General features: G+C 37.7%; 1 protein-coding gene across 1 annotated transcript in view; it reads right to left on the bottom strand.

Annotated features, from left to right (window-relative positions):
• Positions 1-2,946: 2,946 nt before the first annotated feature.
• Positions 2,947-20,912, bottom strand: part of LOC149789787 (uncharacterized) — a 47,447-nt gene continuing 29,481 nt past the window's right edge. Inside the window, exon 4 of the mRNA XM_089973122.1 lies at positions 2,947-8,993. Coding sequence (XP_089829248.1) covers positions 7,912-8,993 — 1,082 coding nt within the window. The 3' untranslated portion in view covers positions 2,947-7,911. The remainder of the gene's footprint in view (positions 8,994-20,912) is intronic.

Here is a 20,912-nt window from a genome sequence, read left to right as displayed (position 1 = left end):
GTAGTTTCAAACCCCTTTAAACCCTACTGAATTCATATTCGCATTTTAGCCATTGCAATGTTGACACTATATTAAAAAAGGGACATTTTGGGTTTGTGGAAATTGGCATCCAGGCTTGTGGAACTTCAGTAATGGCTTCTTAGTTTACTTGAGTCACCAGCTTTTGGTCTGTGTCTAAAAGAACATTATGTAAGCAACTGTTATATGTGCTTGATTTAATTTATATTTGATTTCACTTAATTGTTCGTTATTTTTTGTTTTTAATTTTTATTCCATTACATGATATTGTAATTAAATTTTATTTACCAGATTTGATCTTTTCCTAAAATTTCGTTCAGTGTTTTGAAAACAAATAATATTAAAACCTTGTATCTAAAGCTGACCTAGTTTCTGACCTTAATTCATGATTTAAAAGCAAACAATATTTTCTTTTTTTATTTTTGATGCAAGTAATTTTGGAATTGGAGCAGTATTGATTCGAGAAGAAGAAAATCGTGCTGACATTCAGTGAGCTTATTTATAAAGGAAGTAAATAAGCTGCAGAGAAATTATTCAATAGCTGAAAAGGAATGTTTGGCTTTGATATTGGCATCACAAAAATTTGAAGTTCACATTAGTTCAACTCCTTCTTTGATTACTGTGTTTAGTGATCACAGCCCCCTTATTTTCATTGGCACGATAAAAAAATGAGTGACTACTAAGGTGGACTACTGGTACAACGAAAACTAAAAATGAGTGACTACTAAGGTGGACTACTGGTACAATAAAAAAAATGAGTGACTACTAAGGTGGACTACTGGTACAATAAAAAAATGAGTGACTACTAAGGTGGACTACTGGTACAATGAAAAATAAAAATCTGAGATTATTAAGATTGAGATTGTTGTTATAGGATTATAATATTGACATCAGCACATAAGGGAAAATATAATTTGATAGCATATGCACATTCCCATCTATGTGTGAGTGTGTGTGTGATTCGGATTTTTAATGTAGCTATAAAAAAAGTCAATCATATCGCTACGATGTCTGCAGTGTGGCAGTTTATAGTGATGTCTAGCACTGAGGCATCATGACACAGATATGTAGCATAATGTCCCACCCAGTCACATTATCCTGACACCAGGCCAACAAGCCCTAACACTAACCACTTAATGCTGAGTGACAAGTGAGGTAGCTGTTAGTACCATTTTTGTAAGTCTTTGGTGTGACTCAGCCGGGGATCGAAACCACGAACTCCCACATCCAAACTGATTCTCTAACCTCTAGACCACCTTTCCTGTGTATAGAAATGTATTATTTCATGTACACTGTGTATGATTAATAAAAGTTCTAATGTTTTGTTTTTTTTTTTTTAAACCTCATGCATAATTAACATATGATAAAGCTTTTCTTTGTGATATAAATTTGTATTGTTCTTAATGGGGGAAGTATTATGTACATTTGATTTAATTTATATTTCATTTGATTTATTTGTTTGTTAGTTTTATATTTTTAAAATCTTTTTTATATATTAGAAATTCAGTAAAGCTTTTCTAAAACCTAATATAAGAACTTTGTATCTAAAGCTGACATAGTACCTCACCTTAATTCAAGTTTTTTTAATTTTTGTTTAATTCATTCTTAGTGTGTGACTGATTGAGTGAAATCGAGGTCGTTGTTGTTGTGGGCTTAGCGCCATTTTTCAACACTCGATAGGCTATACATGGTGGCCAGTATTAATAGTGGAGGAAGAACCCGGGAAAATCCCGGAAAGAGCCACCGACCCACGAGAAGCTAATGGCAAGCTTTCTCACATACCCACATTGGCTGAATCTGAGACTTGAACCGGAGCAGACAGAGGTGAGATGGCACTGATCTGTAACGGAAAGTGCTTTTGTCGTATTTTGGAGTACATAACATTAAACATGTAAATAGTTTCTACGTTGTTCTGGAAACATGTAGCAATTATTCCGAAATTCTGGTTTAACCAGAGGTTTGACCCGTATCGAGGCATTCTGTTTTGCGCAGATGCCAGATTTAATAGTGATATATCGAGAAATGATTTTAGTCTTGCTTTAAAGCATGGAGACATTCAGGTGTTTTCTGTTGTGACTAATTTGAGTTAAATTTTTAATTTTTTTAAAAAATGTTTGGATTCCAAGAGATTATTTTCTGAGGAAATACTTGTGCTCAAAATTAATTCTTGGACAATGACAGCTATTAAAACTTTATTGAATATTCCTGTATGAAACGGAGACGGAAACCACCCGTCACTGAGACGGAATCCGCCTGTTTTCCGCCTGGATTGGAAAAATTCCAGGCGGAATAGAGCAGGAGACGTGATTTAAATATGACACATTCTCATTTACGCCTCTTAGCTGAGGCGTAATTTTATATTTTTCTGCCTGACTATGGCGGAAAACACTACAAGTCAGTGTTTAGAGACGTCATTTTTTCCATCGAAAATTGTACCAGGCGGAAATTTTGGTTTAGAATGAGAGTGAATTGGACTCTGAAATTTAGACCAGGCGGAAAGTTGGTTTTAGAATGAGAGTGAATTGAACTTTGAAATTTGTACCAGGCGGAAATTTGGTTTCAGAATAAGAATTGGACTTTGAAATGTGTACCAGGCGGAATTCTGGGTTTAGAGTGAGAATGAATTTTGCTTCATGTGCACATTAAGCAGACATCTAGACTTGGAATGCACAGGAGAAGGATTTTTCTGAATAATATGAAAGAATGTTAATACCATAGATAACTATAAACACCCTGAGCATATTAATATATGGTTCTCCATTATTTAGACCTGAACGTTGAATATGTTCGTTGGATTTGCAAAGCAAACTGCAATCTGTAGCAATTATTAAATTACATTTGTGATCATATGAATGCTAAATACACCGTAAAGACACAAAACTAATTCTCAAATTTAAATAAGATTCATAAAATAAAACATATTAGTCATTTTCAGTTCATTTCAGAATTTATTTCAGATAATCAAGCAATGATGAAGCCTCTTGCAGCTTAGAAACATTTGAATATTATAAATTTCCTTCATATTTTTTAAGCTGTCAAGTAGGTTTTAATGTCAAACTACAAAAACATAAGCAGACACAAGTTTCAAGCAATCATATAGAAGTCCTGTACATTGTCTGTTCCTATTAGAATTGATCATTATCATGTAGTGTCACAGAACAGTATGCTTTCCCAGAGGTTGTGAGCTTTCATGTAATAATTTTAATATGTGGTTATAATAATAATTTTTATCAAGTAATATGATTTGTGTGATATACTATATTGGATGTGATTCACCTGTGATCAATCATCATAAAGTAATCAATTTACTTATGAAATCCTAGCTTTTGGAGAAACATACCTGAAGAAGAATGCATGTACAGTTACAATAAACAATCAGTATAAACGCAGATACAAAGAATATATTATACCTAAGATCAAAGTGTAATATGTATAATATGGTTGAAAGGTATATACAGTAGAGGCTTAAGAACAAATTAATATTTAAGGTCCCCAGAGGTTAATTATAAGCAACACCTTACTGTAAATTTTAAGTTCCAGGAGTTGGAATGCAACTGTCAGATATTCAGACTTTGGACACACATTAGTACATACAATCGTGATGAAGAGTGCACCAAAGTCATGTGAACTTGATCCAATTCCAACATCACTACTGCTTGAGTGCTTAGATCCAGTATTGCCTTCACTAAATGATGTTATTAATACCTCTCTCTCATCTGAGGAATTCCAATCATTTTTCAAAACTGTCATTGTAAAGCCTCTGCTGAAGAAACCAACACTAGACCATAACGATTTAAAGAACTACCGCCCAGTTTCTAATCTCCCATTTATTTCAAAAATCTTAGAAAAGGTTGTTCTATCCCAGCTTGTATCTCATCTAAATTCAAAGTCTTTTTTGCACTGTATAGTCTGCATATCGCCCTTGCCACAGTACTGAAACTACGCTTTTTAAAGTAGTTAATAACATTCTCTCTCTCTGCATTGGATAGCGGAAAGATTACAGTCCTCACCCTCCTTGATTTGTCTGCAGCATTTGACACAACAGACCATGATATATTACTTCACCGTCTCCAGCATGTGTTTGGCATTCATGATACAGCCTTACTGTGGTTCAAGTCCTACTTGGTCAATAGGACACAAATTGTATCGGCAAATGGAATACACTCCAACCCAGTTAATCTATGATGTGGTGTTCCACAGGGGTCTGTTCTTGGACCTTTTCTCTTCATTCTGTACACTCAGTTGCTCTCAAGTGTCATAGATCATCATCCAGTGTCTCATCCATTGTACGCTGATGACACGCAAATATACAAAACTAGCCACCCAATTGAAGTTGATGCTACCATCCAAGGTATAGAGAGGTGTATTTCTGATGTGAAGTCATGGATGACTTGTAACAAGCTGCAGATGAATGATGATAAAACTGAGGCCATTCTGATCACAACACAAAGACTTTCTCATTCACATACTTTACCTAAAACAATAAATATCAGCAACGCCAACATTAAATTCACACAATCAGTATGAAACCTAGGTGTTACTCTGGACAGTACTCTCACATTGCACCAACATGTCATGAACATATGCAAGGCTGCATATCTTGAGCTGAGATGCATCAGCTCAGTTTGCAAATATATTTCAGTTGATGCCACTAAAACACTTGTGTGTTCATTAGTACTTTCAAGACTGGACGATTGTAACTCAATTCTGTCTGGTTCATCTCAATATCTACTCCAGAAACTTCAAAAAGTTCAAAACACAGCTGCTCTGATCATACTTAGAGTACCACGATCAGAGCACACATCCCTGCTGCTCTTTACCCTACACTGGCTATCCATTCGATCCAGAATCAAACACAAAATTTGTTCTCTGTGCTACATTTCACTGTCGGACTGTAGTACAACATACCTACCTGACCTCACTCATGTGTACACACCAGCAAGATACTTATGCTCCTCTTCTGACAATCGTATACTCATTATTCCAAGCATGAAAACAAAGTCATATGGATAGCATTCTTTTGCATACCAGGGCCCAGCAACGTGGAATTAATTGCCCACTGAACGTAGACATAATGAAACAGTGATCACATTCAAGAGGGCTCTCAAAACTCACTTATTTCAACAGCAAGAACAAACTTAAAGACCTAATAATGTTTGCTACCTGAAATATTCTCAGCATGTCTTTTATTTTTTTAATGCTTTTCTAATTTCATGTTGTTTGTTTTTGTAATAATTATATTATGTTTCTTATCTTATAGGTGTTGTCTAAAGTTGTAAAGCACTTAAAGCTTCTAAAGATTAGGCGCTATACAAAGTCCTCATTATTATTATTATTATTATTATTAGATGAAGTCAGCTCTAGTTTCTGGTCAACATAAAGTGACATTAATAAGGTGAAATGATTATGGATCATTGTAAATTCAGAAATAGTTTAAAACTTTGTTTAAACTTAATAGAACGATCCATTAGACAATAGTTATCCATATATATAAATCCCATCAAACCCTGCATTACTTTATATCTCTGGAACTGCACCCAAGTTTCATTTGAATACATCCTCTGAAGCAAATATATGAATATGACTATACAAAAACAAACAGATCACTCTCGATGCTGATCATTTGTAAAGTGAACGACTGCTGTCACTACCTCAGCACATCAGACCCTTGTCTACGATTGGCTGATCGCTAATCCAACTTAGTGTGCATGTCCACTGACCTGACCTTGAACTGACCCATATCACGGGCCCAGGCTGGACTCCATTCTTTGTGTAAATATAATTTAGCTACATTAAACACCTATTTGCACACTATAAAATATATGGAATGGTGGACAGATGGACCATATGCACCTCTAGTTGGACTGACTGATAGGTGAACTGCATATGTGATAGTGACGCATACGAAGAACAAATGCATAGGTATAGTCAAACTCTTTAATCAACTATTTAGCATTATAAAACAGTACACAAGTATACATCTTTTGCTTTCCGTGGGTCTCACCCTCCACTGCATGAGGTTAGTTGTGGTAAGATGATAGAGAAGCATGCTTTAACTATGAGGCAGAATCGCCAGTCTGACTGATGTCAGGGTGCAAATGGCCAACATGCCCTATCTATGAGGCAGAACTGCCAGTATGACTGATGTCCAGGCAGAATTGCTGATGTTTTGAGGCTTACTCGCCAGTATGACTGACTGACATAACTGTTAAGGCAGAATTGCCACTGTATTGAGGCAGAGTCGGCACAACTTATTATGTCTGTAAGTCGAGTGGATTGTGGAAAGAATGCCCAAACAACGCTGTTTGCCGAGAATGGAACTGCAGTAGTATGCAGCGGAGAGCCCCAAGGAATGGATAGATATGGACAAGAAGTACCCACAGTTCTGTTAAAATAGCATGAAAATCACAATTAATATACCCAATTATGTATATGAAACAAGCCACTGCCATACTAAAAATTATACAACTGTGAATCATCATAAATAGATAAGACTGCAAAAACCAGTGCCAAAGTATGCCTATTCCGGGGTCCATGCCTGCACACAGTGTTATGGTGATATCAAGACTAAAGTCACATTATATCTAGAGTGGAGTTGTAAGCAAGTCTGTGATGCAAGAATATGTAGGAGTATTAAGGATGGCTGTACATATGTATCATTTGATGGTGCACAGTGATCATATGGCTGCAGATTTCCAAACAGGCTTGAATCTGATTAAATACAGAGTGAGTGTCAAGTATATCAGATTGTGTGAAGAACATTTTCATTGACCCCGTGTTTGTGTAACTGTTTTCTACGACATTGCAAAATGTATACCATAAGTAATTCCTTCATATTTTCTGAAATTCAACAAAGAACTGTAGACACAATAGTACTACACTGACTACAACATACATCATCACTTTCTATTTTGAATTTCATCAGGACTTGACCTCAGATTCATTAGAACCTTTTATTACTAGGTCACCCTATTTGTTAATTCTTGGAGTATTCATTGATTATTTTTGGATTTGATTCTTAAAATCATAAATTCATTTCTTTATTTTACCTTGTTTTTCTAGGGAATAAATTATTTGTTAAATATTGAAAAGCTTGCTGTCTTTACTTTTTTCTTGTTACTGTTTATGAGAGCTTAAACACATAACACAATGATGTACTTCCAACCATCATGTATCGTCAAGCACAGTCATAAGGCCCCACACTGATTAAACATTTTATCACATACCTCACACTTAAATGATTTTTCCCACTATTTATCCTCATGTGCACCATATATTTATTATGCTCATGTGCAGTTTTAAATGTTAACTGCGACTGAACATTTTATCACACTTTTCACCTTTATGATTTTTCTCCATCATCAATGACAAAGTGCCATTTTAAATTTCCACCCTGAATAAACCTTTGATCACAAACTTCACACTTAAATGGTTTTTGTCCAGTATGTATCTTTGCATGGTGCTTGAAATATCTTCTGCAACTGAATATTTTATCACCAATTTCACGGTATATGGTTTTCCTCCAGTATGTTTCCATAAACTCTGTCTTAGTGAGTTTGAGTCTCAGGCTCGGCTAATGTGGGTACATGAGAAAGCCTGCCAGTACCTTCTCGTGGGTCGGTGGTTCTTCCCGGGGTTTTCCAGCGTTCTTCCTCCACCAATTATACTGGCCGCCAGGTATAGCCTATCTTGTGCTGAAAAATGGCGTTGAGCCCTACAATAATAACAAATACTAATAATGTTTTCGTAAGTGCAGTTTTAACTAGACTGTACTGAAACATTTTATGACACTGTTCACACTTATGTGGCTTTTTCTCTTTTCTCCAATATGCATTCTCATATGCATTTTTAATTTTTAAATATGTAAACTGATTAAACCCCTCATCACAAACTTTAGATCAATGGTTTCTCTCCAGTATGAATGTTCTTGTGAAATTTTAACTGTTCACGGCGACTGAACAGTTTTTCACACACTTCACACTTATATGGTTTCTCTCCAGTGTGAATCCTCATGTGCAGTTTTAAATTTCCATTCAGAGCAAACAGTCTATCACACACTTCACACTTATATGGTTTTTCTCCAGTATGAACCCTCATGTGCAGTTTTAAAATTCTATTCTGAGAAAAGGTTTCATTACATACTTCACACTTAAATGGCTTTTCTCCAGTATGAATCATCATGTGCGGTTTTAAATATCCACTCCGAGTAAACCTTTCATCACATACCCCACACTTAAATGGTTTTTCTCCAGTATGAATCCTCAAGTGCTGTTTTAAACTTTCATTCTGAGTAAAGCTTTCATCACATACTTCACACTTAAATGGTTTTTCTCTAGTATGAATCCTCAAGTGCTGTTTTAAATTTCCATTCTGAGTAAAGCTTTCATCACATACTTCACATTTAAATGGTTTTATTCCAGCATGAATCCTCAAGTGCTGTTTTAAATTTCCATTGTGAGTAAAGCTTTTATCACATACTTCACATTTAAAAGGTTTTTCTCCAGCATGAATCCTAGTGTGCTGTTTTAAACTTCCATTATGAGCAAAACTTTCATCACATACTTGACATTTAAATGGTTTTTCTCCAGTATGAATCCTCAAGTGCTGTTTTAAATTTCCATTCTGAGTAAAGCTTTTATCACATACTTCACATTTAAAAGGTTTTTCTCCAGCATGAATCCTAGTGTGCTGTTTTAAACTTCCATTATGAGCAAAACTTTCATCACATACTTGACATTTAAATGGTTTTTCTCCAGTATGAATCCTCAAGTGCTGTTTTAAAGTTCCATTCCGAGCAAAGCTTTCATCACATACTTCACATTTGAATGGTTTTTCTCCAGTATGCAGACGCATGTGATCTTTTAGATATCTACTACGAGCAAACTTTTTATCACATACTTCACACTTAAATGGTTTTTCTCCAGCATCAATTCTCATGTGCGGTTTAAAAATACCATTATGAGCAAACATTTTATCTCACACTTCACACTTAAATGTTTTGTCTTCAGTATCTTGCTTCTTAGTACGTACAATCGAGGGTCTACTAAATACTGCTAAGCCTTAGAAAACCCGACAGAGACATACAAAGCCCAACAAAGCCTGACGAAAACACGCAAAGCTTGACAATGCCACACAAGGCCCCACAAAGCTATGCAAAGTCAAATTTTAAAAGTGTATTTATATTGTTTATTATATTGATCATTTGATGAATAAATTAACCAGCCAAAAGACTAGTTTTCAACGTATTGTTACGGTATAGCGCTGGCCGTTAAACTTCCGGTGATCATTCAGTGACTCACGGTGTTCTCTAAGGCTGATAAACTCTCATTAGAGTAAAGGCCCAGTTAAACTTTGATCTTTAATCCAAGAGGTCTCTGATTCTCTGGCGAAGTGGGGAACCCTTACAATAAGAATGGGACAAAGGATGAAGTGGGGAACCCTTACAATAAGAATGGGACAAAGGATGAAGTGGGGAACCCTTACAATAAGAATGGAACTAGGAATGAAGTGGGGAACCCTTAAAATAAGAATGGAACTAGGGATGAAGTGGGGAACTCTTATAATAAGAATGGAACAAACGATGAAATGCAGACTCGAATTCAAGTTTAATCTGGTTTATTAACATTCGCGAACTTGTATGGCATTAAAATTTCAAGACTCAAATACCAGGTGCATCACTTCCAAGTAATAACTCATTGATTTTAAATCACAGTGGCTGTGTGCAGTTGGACAAACATAAGTAATTTAAGTAGCATTTGTTATGATAGAAATTGATATTGACATTTATCAATGTTAAAGTCTGATGTTCAGATGTTATATTAAAATTATTGTTTAATTACAGACTTTTTGGAATATTGGCTAACCTTTTATTAAATTCATACAGGTTAGTTTCAAACAGAGCCATATGTACAAAGACTTGAGAAACACTCAACAGCTTTACAATATTACAAATAACTATAGGAAAGAACCCTGAGAAACATTAAGTTGCTCTATACTCAAACCTTCACTTGTTATTATTATTATTATTATTATTATTATTATATTTCCTATTTATATCGAATTGTATTATACGTCATTATTTGAATAAGATCTTAACTGATATGCAGATATTTAAGCTGAAGTTGCTGATTTAAAACCTGACAATGAATGAATAAATATCAATAAAGGTTTTAGTATACAGATGTAGATTTAAAAACTTAGTTTTAGATCGATCCAGAATTTTCATTAAAGAAATATTATTTTCTTTGCATTTATTTATGTACATATTGTGAAATAACAATGAATTTTGATTCGAGGAAAATAATAAATCAAAGAGTTATCTTTCCTTTGCGTACTTCCTTATTTGGTATTCGATGTAAAATAATAGTAAAATATTTAGAAGCAGACCTGGCGAACAGACTCTTTGTGACTCTCGCTTGAATTGCAAAAATAAGCCTTCCTGAAAATCGCAAAACAAAAAAAAAAAAAAAATGGTTGCGGCGGCACCGTGTCACATCTGAGGCATTCGCCTTCGTTGCTGCTATAGTTAAATAAAATTCTAACTAATAATGACACCACAGAGAGAGAGAGAGAGAGAGAGAGAGAACAGACTCTAAATGACTCACCCTCGAATCGTAAAAATAAGCTTTCCTGAAAATCGCAAAAAATTTGACCAAAAAAATAAAAAATAAATGAAATAAAAAACCGTGACATGGTGCCGAATAGGAGACTTCGCCCTCGTTGTTGCTATCAATTAATTTTTTTTATCAACACCGATTCGAGATCGTGACCGTGTATCATGCATGTTTATTGCTATGAAACCATGCAGGGATAACTAAGCCTGACTAAATAAATTTCTAAGCTTAATTATATCCATATCTACGCTGCACCAAAGTCTGATGTATATTTTGTAACGTGTGTGTATCAACACCATTAAATACGGCTAAAATATTACAATTATCCGTAATCACTTTAGGTAGTCGTGCATACCGCTGAGTAACATAAATTACATCTGTGTTTATATGTCTACCGCGTAAAAATAATCTCGCTGGATTGGAGTGTTTGTTAAGCATCACATCATCTTATACAACTATACTATTAATAAATTCGTCAAGATCATTTACAAATGGCTCTTCATCAATATCAGTAATAAATTCAATAACACCATCACCGTTTTCATTTAACAACTTTGCGATTATATTAAAGTCTTTAAGTACATCATAGCATCGCTGGTCATCTAGAGACGGAGCTATTAAATATAACTTATTCCATTTCAACCACATCATTATCAAATTAAGCAGCAGTTGCGTTTTACCACTTCCAGATGGCCCATTTATAATCATTCAGACAGAATTTGGTAATGCATCATGATGCCATACATGGCGACTGGTGCCATACAAGGTACGAATCAATTTGATGGGAAGATGAGACTGAAAGGAAGTAATGTTGACTATGTGTGAGACAGACCCAAAGTATCCGAGGATTTTATAGATTTTATTGATTAAGTCGGCGACGGGGACGTGTATAGGACAGGTCCTCAGTCTTGGCACCAGTGGTGAAACAAATGGGTACGAAATCGCAAGTAATTGGTAGTAGTGGGTTTTAAACCCACGAGTAAATAGGCGTGTGGGGTTTGAGTGGCATCGTCGCATGAATGATTTAGCCAATGTGTTCCTGTTTGGCTAAGGCTTGTACTTACGATTTATCTTTAGGGCTTTTGAACAATACCACGTAATGAGCATTATGACTGAAGGTACGATGGATTTTGCTTTATCTAAACAAACTGTGAGCAATGTTAATGACGCTGTCATTGTGATGATGCTATTTGCGCGTAGACCACAGTTTAATTTCTTCTTCGTCTTCTCCTAACATGTCGAAAAAGACCAGATGGGTTTGACTGGGGTCAGACACGATTCTGTCGTCTTCGTTAGACAACGCCTTCCACAAACACGATGGAATCGCCTTGACTTTCTCGCAAGAGGCTGTACTCCGATAGTCACTCTTTGTAACACCACACGAATCGTTGAGGTGGGCGATCGATCAAATGATGTATATGTTCGATCAAACGTTTGACAAATTCATTTTTGCTTGAACCACTTGGTCTCGCAATCAACATGGTAAAGGGATGGCAAAGATACAAGGCCTCCCAACTGGCACAATCTAAGTGTTCGCTTATGACTTTGAAAGTGGTGGAAGAGGGAATATAGACAGCTGAGGTAGCCATAGTGCAAGGAGTATCAGTCTTTACACGAAGACAGACAAGACGAACGGTTTTCTTTTTGGGTTTTTTTTTTTTTACCTTTTCAAGACATCTTTATTGCAGGTTAAAATGGAACAAGACGAAAGACAAAAATACATAAAAGCCAAAGGCTTAAGTACAACGATAAAATACACATCCAAACTGAATATAAACAAGTCTCTGTACAACATGTGTTTGGTAAACAAGGTGTCCTAGGGACAGTGTGTAATGTTCTTGCATTCTCTACATGGGGTACAGTCACACAGGTATCGTCCCGGAATGGTCTTTCCAGAATGTCCACGACTGTCCTGTCCAAAAGGGAGTGATTGTCCCCGTTGAGGGGTTCTTGTAGTACGTTCATTAACACAGGTTTAAAAGTTACTTTTTTCCCCGGACATCTAAATGGTGGATCACAAATCTTCAGCATAGTGGTCCACTTCTTTGTTCCAAGCCTCAATACCCCAATGTTTCCAGTCACGTAGATCTGTGCAATGAGGGTGCAAGTCACAAGTTACAAACACATTGTCATACGCACCTTCGGTACCTAAAAGTTGTCGAATCTTTTTTTCCCCGTAGAGGTCGAAAAGTATCAAGATGAAAACGCAAGACTTTGAACAAAATGAGTTTGTCATGGACATTTAAAGGGATCACTTTCATGTTGTTCTTTCTTGTTGGTAAGTACTGTTCGTAAAGAGTCCACAAGGAATCGGCTGGTAAACGAATCCCAGAAAACAAGTTAATAAGACACACCACATGACGACCCAAATTCAATGGGCACAGTTCTTGTAACAAGTGTTGTTAATCATCCACGGTCTCATTAGTGTCATTGATTTGCGTGCACGGAAGCAGTTCTATCACTTCTGATAAAGGCTGTGGAATGGTAGCCTGTATTTATACCCTCTTTTGTCGGAGGTAATAAGTGTACTCTCTGCACAAAACTGATTGTACTCCAGTGGCTAACCAAACTGTTTAGTGTCTAGTTCACACATTACACATCGCATGGAATTTTCCTTTAAAGACAAAATTCGATCCACTAACTCTTCCTCTGGTATTATTTTTAGTATGGTCATCATGTAACAAGTAGTATGAGTAGACGCCAAAGTCTTCTTGTCCTTGTCCAGTTGAACAATGTTTGACCATTTCAACATTTTCAAATGAATCAGTCATCTTATAGCATTCATGTACCAGTGGTTCAAACTCCGGTGCCGTAACGGATGCAATTGTTCTTTGCGTTTCACTTGAATTTTGACCAATTCTCCGTAAATGCGATTTCTCAACTCTACAGGCAAGCCACGAATGTTCTCTTTTAACGTATCCATGAGTATGTCCTCCAAGAATCAGGAATTACTGGGTCGTGGCCAATAGCCTCGTTTATGTTTGTGACTGAAGTAGTGTCCTCCCATAATCAATTTTCGTTTGCTTTGAAAAAGAGCATAATTTAAAAATGAAGAAAAGATTTTGAGTTTGCGTTTCACTTGTATTTTGACCAACTCTAGGTAAATGCGCTCTCTCAACTCCATAGCAAACTACGAATGTTCTCTTGTAAAGTATCCATTAAGGGATTACTGATGTCGTCCCACTAAAGGTATGTACCCACTAAAGGTATGTAGTGACATTTCGGGGACCATCGAACATATTCCATGCATACCGAATCTTGCTGTTTCCACTGGTGTAGTGACACAAACACAACTGAAGCACTTTACTTTATCCCGTTCGCCCAAGTAGAAAAATCCGGTTCTGGCTAATTCTTCAGGTGTAGGTCCTCCCAGATATTTAGGCCATTTGCCTTGGAACGATTGAAAATGATTTTCAAAGTCGCAATATTTAGGCAAACACACAGGAAACGAATATTCCTCTTTCACAGGTTCGTTTCGATGAGGGTAGGGTGAAATTGACAGGAGTTTGTTCAGTTTTGGATGACATACGTAAGGTGGTAGACGAATGGCCTCACGTAAAGATTGACATTGACAATGAAAACCAGTAGAGTCCACGATAACGAGTGACATTGCTTTGGCATCCGTCAGGTTTGACACGCACTACGTCATTTTCCATGGTAGGTGTAGTGGCAGTGGTAGTGATAACAAGGTTCCCATGATGCTTTACTGCATCGCTCTCATCACAAGGCACATCATCAGACTTCACTTGAGAACATCTGAACTTGAATGATGTCTGTTTAAAAGGATTCATCTTGTTTGCTTGGTCTTGTTAGAAACAATGTAATATCGAACATGGAGGTTGACCCTTTTTATACTATCCTTAATGAAGTCTCGAGCTGGTACATCTTTCCCTTTTTATGACTAGTTTTAGAAGTCTTCTTTTTTTTTCTTCCAGGACAATGGTACTACCTTATCTGAGGTAATTTATAAATGCACCGCAATGTGATAGGTGGAAAGGCCATAGAAAGGTAAGGACAGTGCGGAGACCATCGAGTATGTTCCAGAATTGTTGAATCTTTATATCAAAACTCAGACACTGTATTTCGTACCCAAATCATGTCTCAGGTCCCAAGTAGACAAATCCTGTTCTAGCTAAAGCATTCGAGGTACCTACTTCCCTATCCGTGGGCCAATTTTGAAACGTTTCAATCGATGGGCACAATCACAATAGTCAGACAAGAAGACAGGAAAATTGTATGGCTTGAACTTGGAGCTCTCATTGGGGCTCTCATTCGATTATTGCTGTGACGAAGTCATCCTTCTTGTTGGTGACTATCCTATTGGAACCATTTTTTATACCGACATGTCCGTACGGCAAAGTAAAGTGATTGGGAAGTTGCACTCGCTTGTGGTAAACAATGTGATAAAGCTTTTCCAAGGGTCGACCGACGATTTGGTGAGTGGGTAAACGTACAATCTTGTTCGGTTCACGGGTGGTCACTTTTCATTTTTCATCCTCTCAAGAGTGCAAGGCTTCTTTCAATACGCCAAAGTTCACCACTTGACTGGTGCGATAATTGAGAGTCAATCCTTTCATTTAACACTCCGTTTGCACTTCTCCTTGTTTGTGCCGGTATTCTTAGCCGTCTTCGGGTGAGTGACACCAGGTAGGTTAGCCGCTGATTTCTTGTTTAAGTTTCAAAAAGGCATCCACGTAGTGCCGTTCTGAGTCTCACCTCCCTTGCGGTATTTTTGTGTCTTGGAAATGTTCGTACACTTCTAACAGTTGATATCCCAGGTCCAGAGCTTTGAACAATTCTACGCTGACCCATGTTCCCGTCAAGGCGCGTTCTTCCTTGGTGTGTTGACAAGGTTGATCTTGATTGCACGTTTCGGCACAAGTACGGAACAAGGAAAACATCAGTTTCTTTGGTAATGATGAGGCAACAGGTGATGGTACATGTCCGTAGGAGGCAAAACTTTGCATTTGATCAAGCATTTGTATTGTCGAATGTTGTCCATGTCGATGTGTTCCGTCAACAATTGCTGGTGCTCTGCAGGAAAGCTACGCTATTTATAAAAGCATGGATACACTGAACACACGTTCGAGTATTTGATTTATTTTCCTTTCTCTTCGTCAACGTGGTACAACAAACATTAAACATCCGTACAAACTGTCCCTTGGGTTCAGCGGGTCGACGAGCTTGTAACTGTATACGATGCATTTAAGCTCGCGATCGGTTTTCAAACGGTGATCATATTCGTGTTCCCACATTTCCACCAGTTGGTATCCTTGCTGTTCTAACGTCAAGCGCCGCTGAGAAGTGGCCTGGTACACGTCTTCCATGATTCTTTGTAAAAACTAATTTTTAGTGCCACGTTCAGGGTAACAGACGGAACATCCGTGAAATAAGCAACCGTTAAACTTGTACACAATCTTGAGGTTTTCAAAGTCCCAGCCATACACTGAATACGTTCCGATGGTCTTTTCGCCTCCTCAGTTTCGGGCTTGCTGAAACCATTTGTCTTCCTACACATTTGTCTTCCTTGTCGAACAAGTAATATAACCAGCGTAAGGCTTTGACAGAGTATTGTCGTTTGACAAAGTTGGTCTTTTGAGGTCTGATGACAGCAAGGGTGTTGTCGGGCATGAATCGTTGGCGGTACACTAAGGAACACGCTTTGGCAATGGTGCAGGCTTCTTTCAAAACATCGATCCCTCCGTAATCCATGAACGGTTCTCAAAATATTCACAGCAACGCCGTAAAATGTCCACGTCGGAACGACAATACTTTAACATTTCTTCCTGAAATTCAAAAGGGTCCAAGGCGTGAGCATTGTACCTAGCGTAGAAAGCTTCTCGTTGTTCGGTACGCATGCTGTCGGAGTCGTAGTCGTAAGCCTGAGGCAAATGGGGTACAACGGCGTGTTGATTGGCTTCGGTATTGAAAAAGAGTTGAAAGTAGCCTTTGGCCATTTCTGTCATTCCAGACCTTTTAGGCATTCGACTCAAAAGCATGGTCTACTAGCTCATCGAATCCTTAAACAGTACTTGTCCCACTTACATGGTCACTTTCGGATGTTCGTTGCCTTGTTCCATCAAAAGAAAATGTCCTTCGTATCCCGATAAAGCGTGAGCCATCACTGGCATGGCGATGACAATCTCCGTAACATTCGATTTCCTCTTGGCTCCATGTCTCGTCGATGGGGTCTAAGATCCATCAGACGAAATCGGCCAGCGTTTTAGGTCCTCGAAAACCTTTTTCACGTCATCCATGAATCTTCCTGCAGTAAGAGCAATGACTAAAGTTAGGTTCTTGGATGGAAACTCTTAGTCTCGGGACACATATGCAGTATGGAGAGATACAAAGGAAGGAGGAAGGGAAATCTTCAGCCCTCCACAAAACATTCAGCGGTCCCTGTATCGATTATCTGATTGAAAAGCTCAGCCTTCTCAGGTGTACCATATTTTGCCAATTAATAAGAGATTTCAATTTGGTTTGAAATCTCGACTTGATAGCACTACCGAGAACCTAATATGATCCTTTGATCACCGTTCTGAATCAAAACCACAATTCCTAACTCGAAATCAAACCTTTTGTAATGGTCTCTCAGACCTATTTCATTGGTCCACATAAAAGATATGCACACTATGTGCTTTTGAAATTAATTTAAGATAGGAAAAATCAAACCTAAATTCGTGATTTTAATTGCAATTGTGCTAAACTGAGAATTGGTAATAGGGAATACTCACGACATAGACAACTGGATTGAATTTGATAATATAAACTCTGGCGTTTTAGACGTATCATGTTCGTTGATGCTGGCGTTTGGCGTCTCCTTCCGAGTCCCTCTCCTCCTTGTCTACTGGGACATTAAAATACGAGTGTGTGGACTGATTCTCATTTGCCTACGAGTCTGTAAACACGGAACCGTGATTATATCATTAGAGTAATGCCCAATCCAGCGAGAAGTCTTATCCTGTAGTGTACCGTTATGTATTATAATAAGTGTGTGTTTGGTACATTCCTACTCCTAATAACCTTTAATGAGGTCGAATGGGATTTATTGCTCCACGACCTTTCGGCTAAAATCAAACAGCACTCTGTGAGTGCCTTGATGCGTTGGTGGGCGTGGAATACTACCGTTCCATTCGAACAAATTATCAGCCCCCCACATGGAGGCATTAACCAGTCGTACGTGCCCATATGGGCGAAAACAATATTAATTCAACAAACGAATGAACGAAAAGTTTGACCATGCATTGTTAACTCGTCCACCTATGAAGATGTGTTAATGACTGGCAGAGATAAACGAAGCCCACTTTAATTTACATCGTGTCTGGCAAAACCAGATACCCAAGCCTGATGAGATTTGAAAATGACAGGATCCTACAAATGGCCCAAGACCTGATAGAAGATGTGTTTAAAGACGAAATCAAAAAGGAGCAATAAGAGTCGACTAAGAAGTACAAACTTCAGAAACAACATAAAAAACAATAGCAGCAACACCAACAGCATGAGCCAAAGTTTGTGTGGGCTGTCGAGCGGGCACGAAAGAGTTCTCTTTCTCCTTCCTCAGAAACAGTCCCTATCATGTGGGAAAGCCTGTATATGGACGGCGACGCAACCTTGACGATATGTGATTGTCATAACCTCACAATAAAACTGGATATTTCAGGGCTGCCCCCAACAATCTAGAAAATGGGTAGTAGTTAGATTATCAACATATGTATCTGTCTTTGTGTATTGGTAGGTTAAAGAAATAGAAAAGAGACTATAAACACGTCTATTCTTTCAGGTTCACGCGTTCAATATTACTGATGGCGGAGTGTGTATTGTTAGTTTTGTGTAAGAGGGATCTTTTCCTTATGTCCTTGTCTCAGACATACAAACGTAACGTTCTTCCGTCTGGCTATCATCATTCAGGCAGTGGGCAGGCAAGAAGCAGGACCGCCATACCAGGAGCGGTGAACGGGCGGGAAAGGGCATGAAACACGTGCAGAAGGAACACAGAACAAAGAATGAGTCCATAGCACTAGAAATCAAAAGATTAAAATTACTCTATATTGCTCGACTAATGACATACACAAACAACGTTGCTGATATGGAAAATCACCAAAACTGACATGGAGAGACGGGAGAGCCGTTTACACGTGGCAATATTCCAAGATGAAGGACAGCCAGTAACTACGCACTACCTGAAACATGTCTGCTAACCGGTGATTAACATTATTAGCTGAACGAAGAAAGCTGTGACCTCGCAGGAGTCTGATGGGAAAACTAACCCGTTCAACTTCCTAATGGGAAAGACGTAATTCCAGGGGTGATTACCAGAGACAAATGTGACAACCCTTCTACACCGTAGCAACTAACATAATACCGAGAGAAGCCTGCACAACTGTAGCAGTCAATGAAAGGATTGATGCCATTGCCTTAATGAATACGGTTTTCATTTGGCTGAAAACTGTTATTGATAATATCAATATTTAAACTCTAATTTGACTTGTTTTGGTACCGCCGTCAAAATTTTTAATATAATATTATTTTGTTGCTGCTACGACTGTATCTTACAACATATTCTGTTATTTGAAGTTTTTCTTTCGTACTATGTTACGAAAACAACCTGGTGATATTACAAGGTCGCGTTATTTTTCGTATTCAGTTTCCGATTTCTGCTTTTTATGTGGAACCAGTGACACTGCAGAAGCTGAGACAAGACCCAGTGAAAGGAATGCCGAGCCAAGTAGTTTTGGTAAAACAGTTCTAGAACCACTTTGTTCTTTTTTCTTATCTCCATTTTTACTCTTGGCTTAGGTATTCTGTATTAAATTGGTTTAGAAGTTTTCACAACTCATTTTCGGCTCGACGATAAGGTTTTCTTTTTACTAAGCAAGTCAATCGTCATATACATAGCCCAGGTCAACACTACGTACCACAAGCCATCGCAACAACGGTCCATCGAGAGTATTTGAGACTCTCTTAATGTTCGAAAATAGAAAATTGATACAACGACGCGACATAATCCATAGGCAACTCCGTGCTAATCTCTGTATTCGTACTTTTGATCGCCTTGACGGACATCCTGTACGCACGCTTGTAAATTCTCGTGGAAGCAGGAAAATGACACCAAAGTTATTGTTCTGGATGTTGCAAAGAATTCAGACGATCGTGAATGTGAGATATTCTCAAGTTATCTAACATATACTTGTTCCCTTTTGGTTTTCACGCAGTGCTGCTAACTGAAACGCCACAACAAGTGCCTTCGATGAGTCTGACAAGGTTTGTAGCCACTCTCCACGACGCAGTTTTCTTAGAATTAGTAAACTGCTGCGTGCTAATTAGTTTGGCTCAGTATACAGTTTATTGATCAATCTGGCCAGCGTAGAAGCTAATTCGAGCAGGTGAGCAGATGAAGGTGTAAATTTGGAAATCCATAATGTTAGACACACATTGGTAAACTGACCACCCCTTACAGGTCCATCTCCGCCTTTCTTATATATGAACTGTGCAGGAGAATCTCTCTCACACGAGAGTATCCTTCACGTGTCTATGAACTGTTCATATATCACAGCATATATCACATATAATGCTAAGATGACGCATCGAGAAAATGTCATGACTAGAATGATTGGGAAGGTACCTTAAGTGAAACCGCACATTCTCTGTACCTTCTCGTGCCAAAGCAGTATTAGATGCAGTAACGTTAGCATCGTTAACGACAGCAGCCGCTACATGCCATTTGGGGAATTTAGTCTTAGAAAGACCGATTTAAATGTAGGAAATGTCTTGAAGGGAGTCTAGGATCAGGATAAAGTATGCATGTAGACCTACAAAGAGATTGAAAAGGAACTGTGGGTTTCTAGATATTTTCCTTACACGATTTTACAAGAAATGAGTAAATGTATTGTCATTTAATATTTAGTATAAATGGTACGACAACAATTATATGATGAGTTTAACAATTTTATTTGCGTTCGTATTTAAAGTTGTCTTAATATCAAACAGACAATAAATACCCACATTAAGAACTAATTCTTTGTTGCCATCTGTACTGGATAATGATTTCAGACTCAATAAGCGAGATACCTTCAACAAATGCTATCATGCTTATCAGTACCTTTAATTTAATTAAGAAATACAAGCTGCTTTAAAATGTTTTATCAAATTTAAGAAAGTGATCTAGGTATCCAAGTACTGTATTCAGCATGTGTCAATATTCATGTCATGATGTACTGTTAGGACTTTTTGGCCTGTAAGCCAGTAATACAAAAGATTGAAAATCAAAGATTTTTGTAAAAC

This window comes from Sinohyriopsis cumingii, chromosome 10 (genome assembly GCF_028554795.1).
Source record: "Sinohyriopsis cumingii isolate HCF-2022 chromosome 10, ASM2855479v2, whole genome shotgun sequence".
Classification (NCBI taxonomy): Eukaryota; Metazoa; Mollusca; class Bivalvia; order Unionida; family Unionidae; genus Sinohyriopsis; species Sinohyriopsis cumingii.
This window is presented reverse-complemented; position numbering and strand designations above follow the sequence as displayed.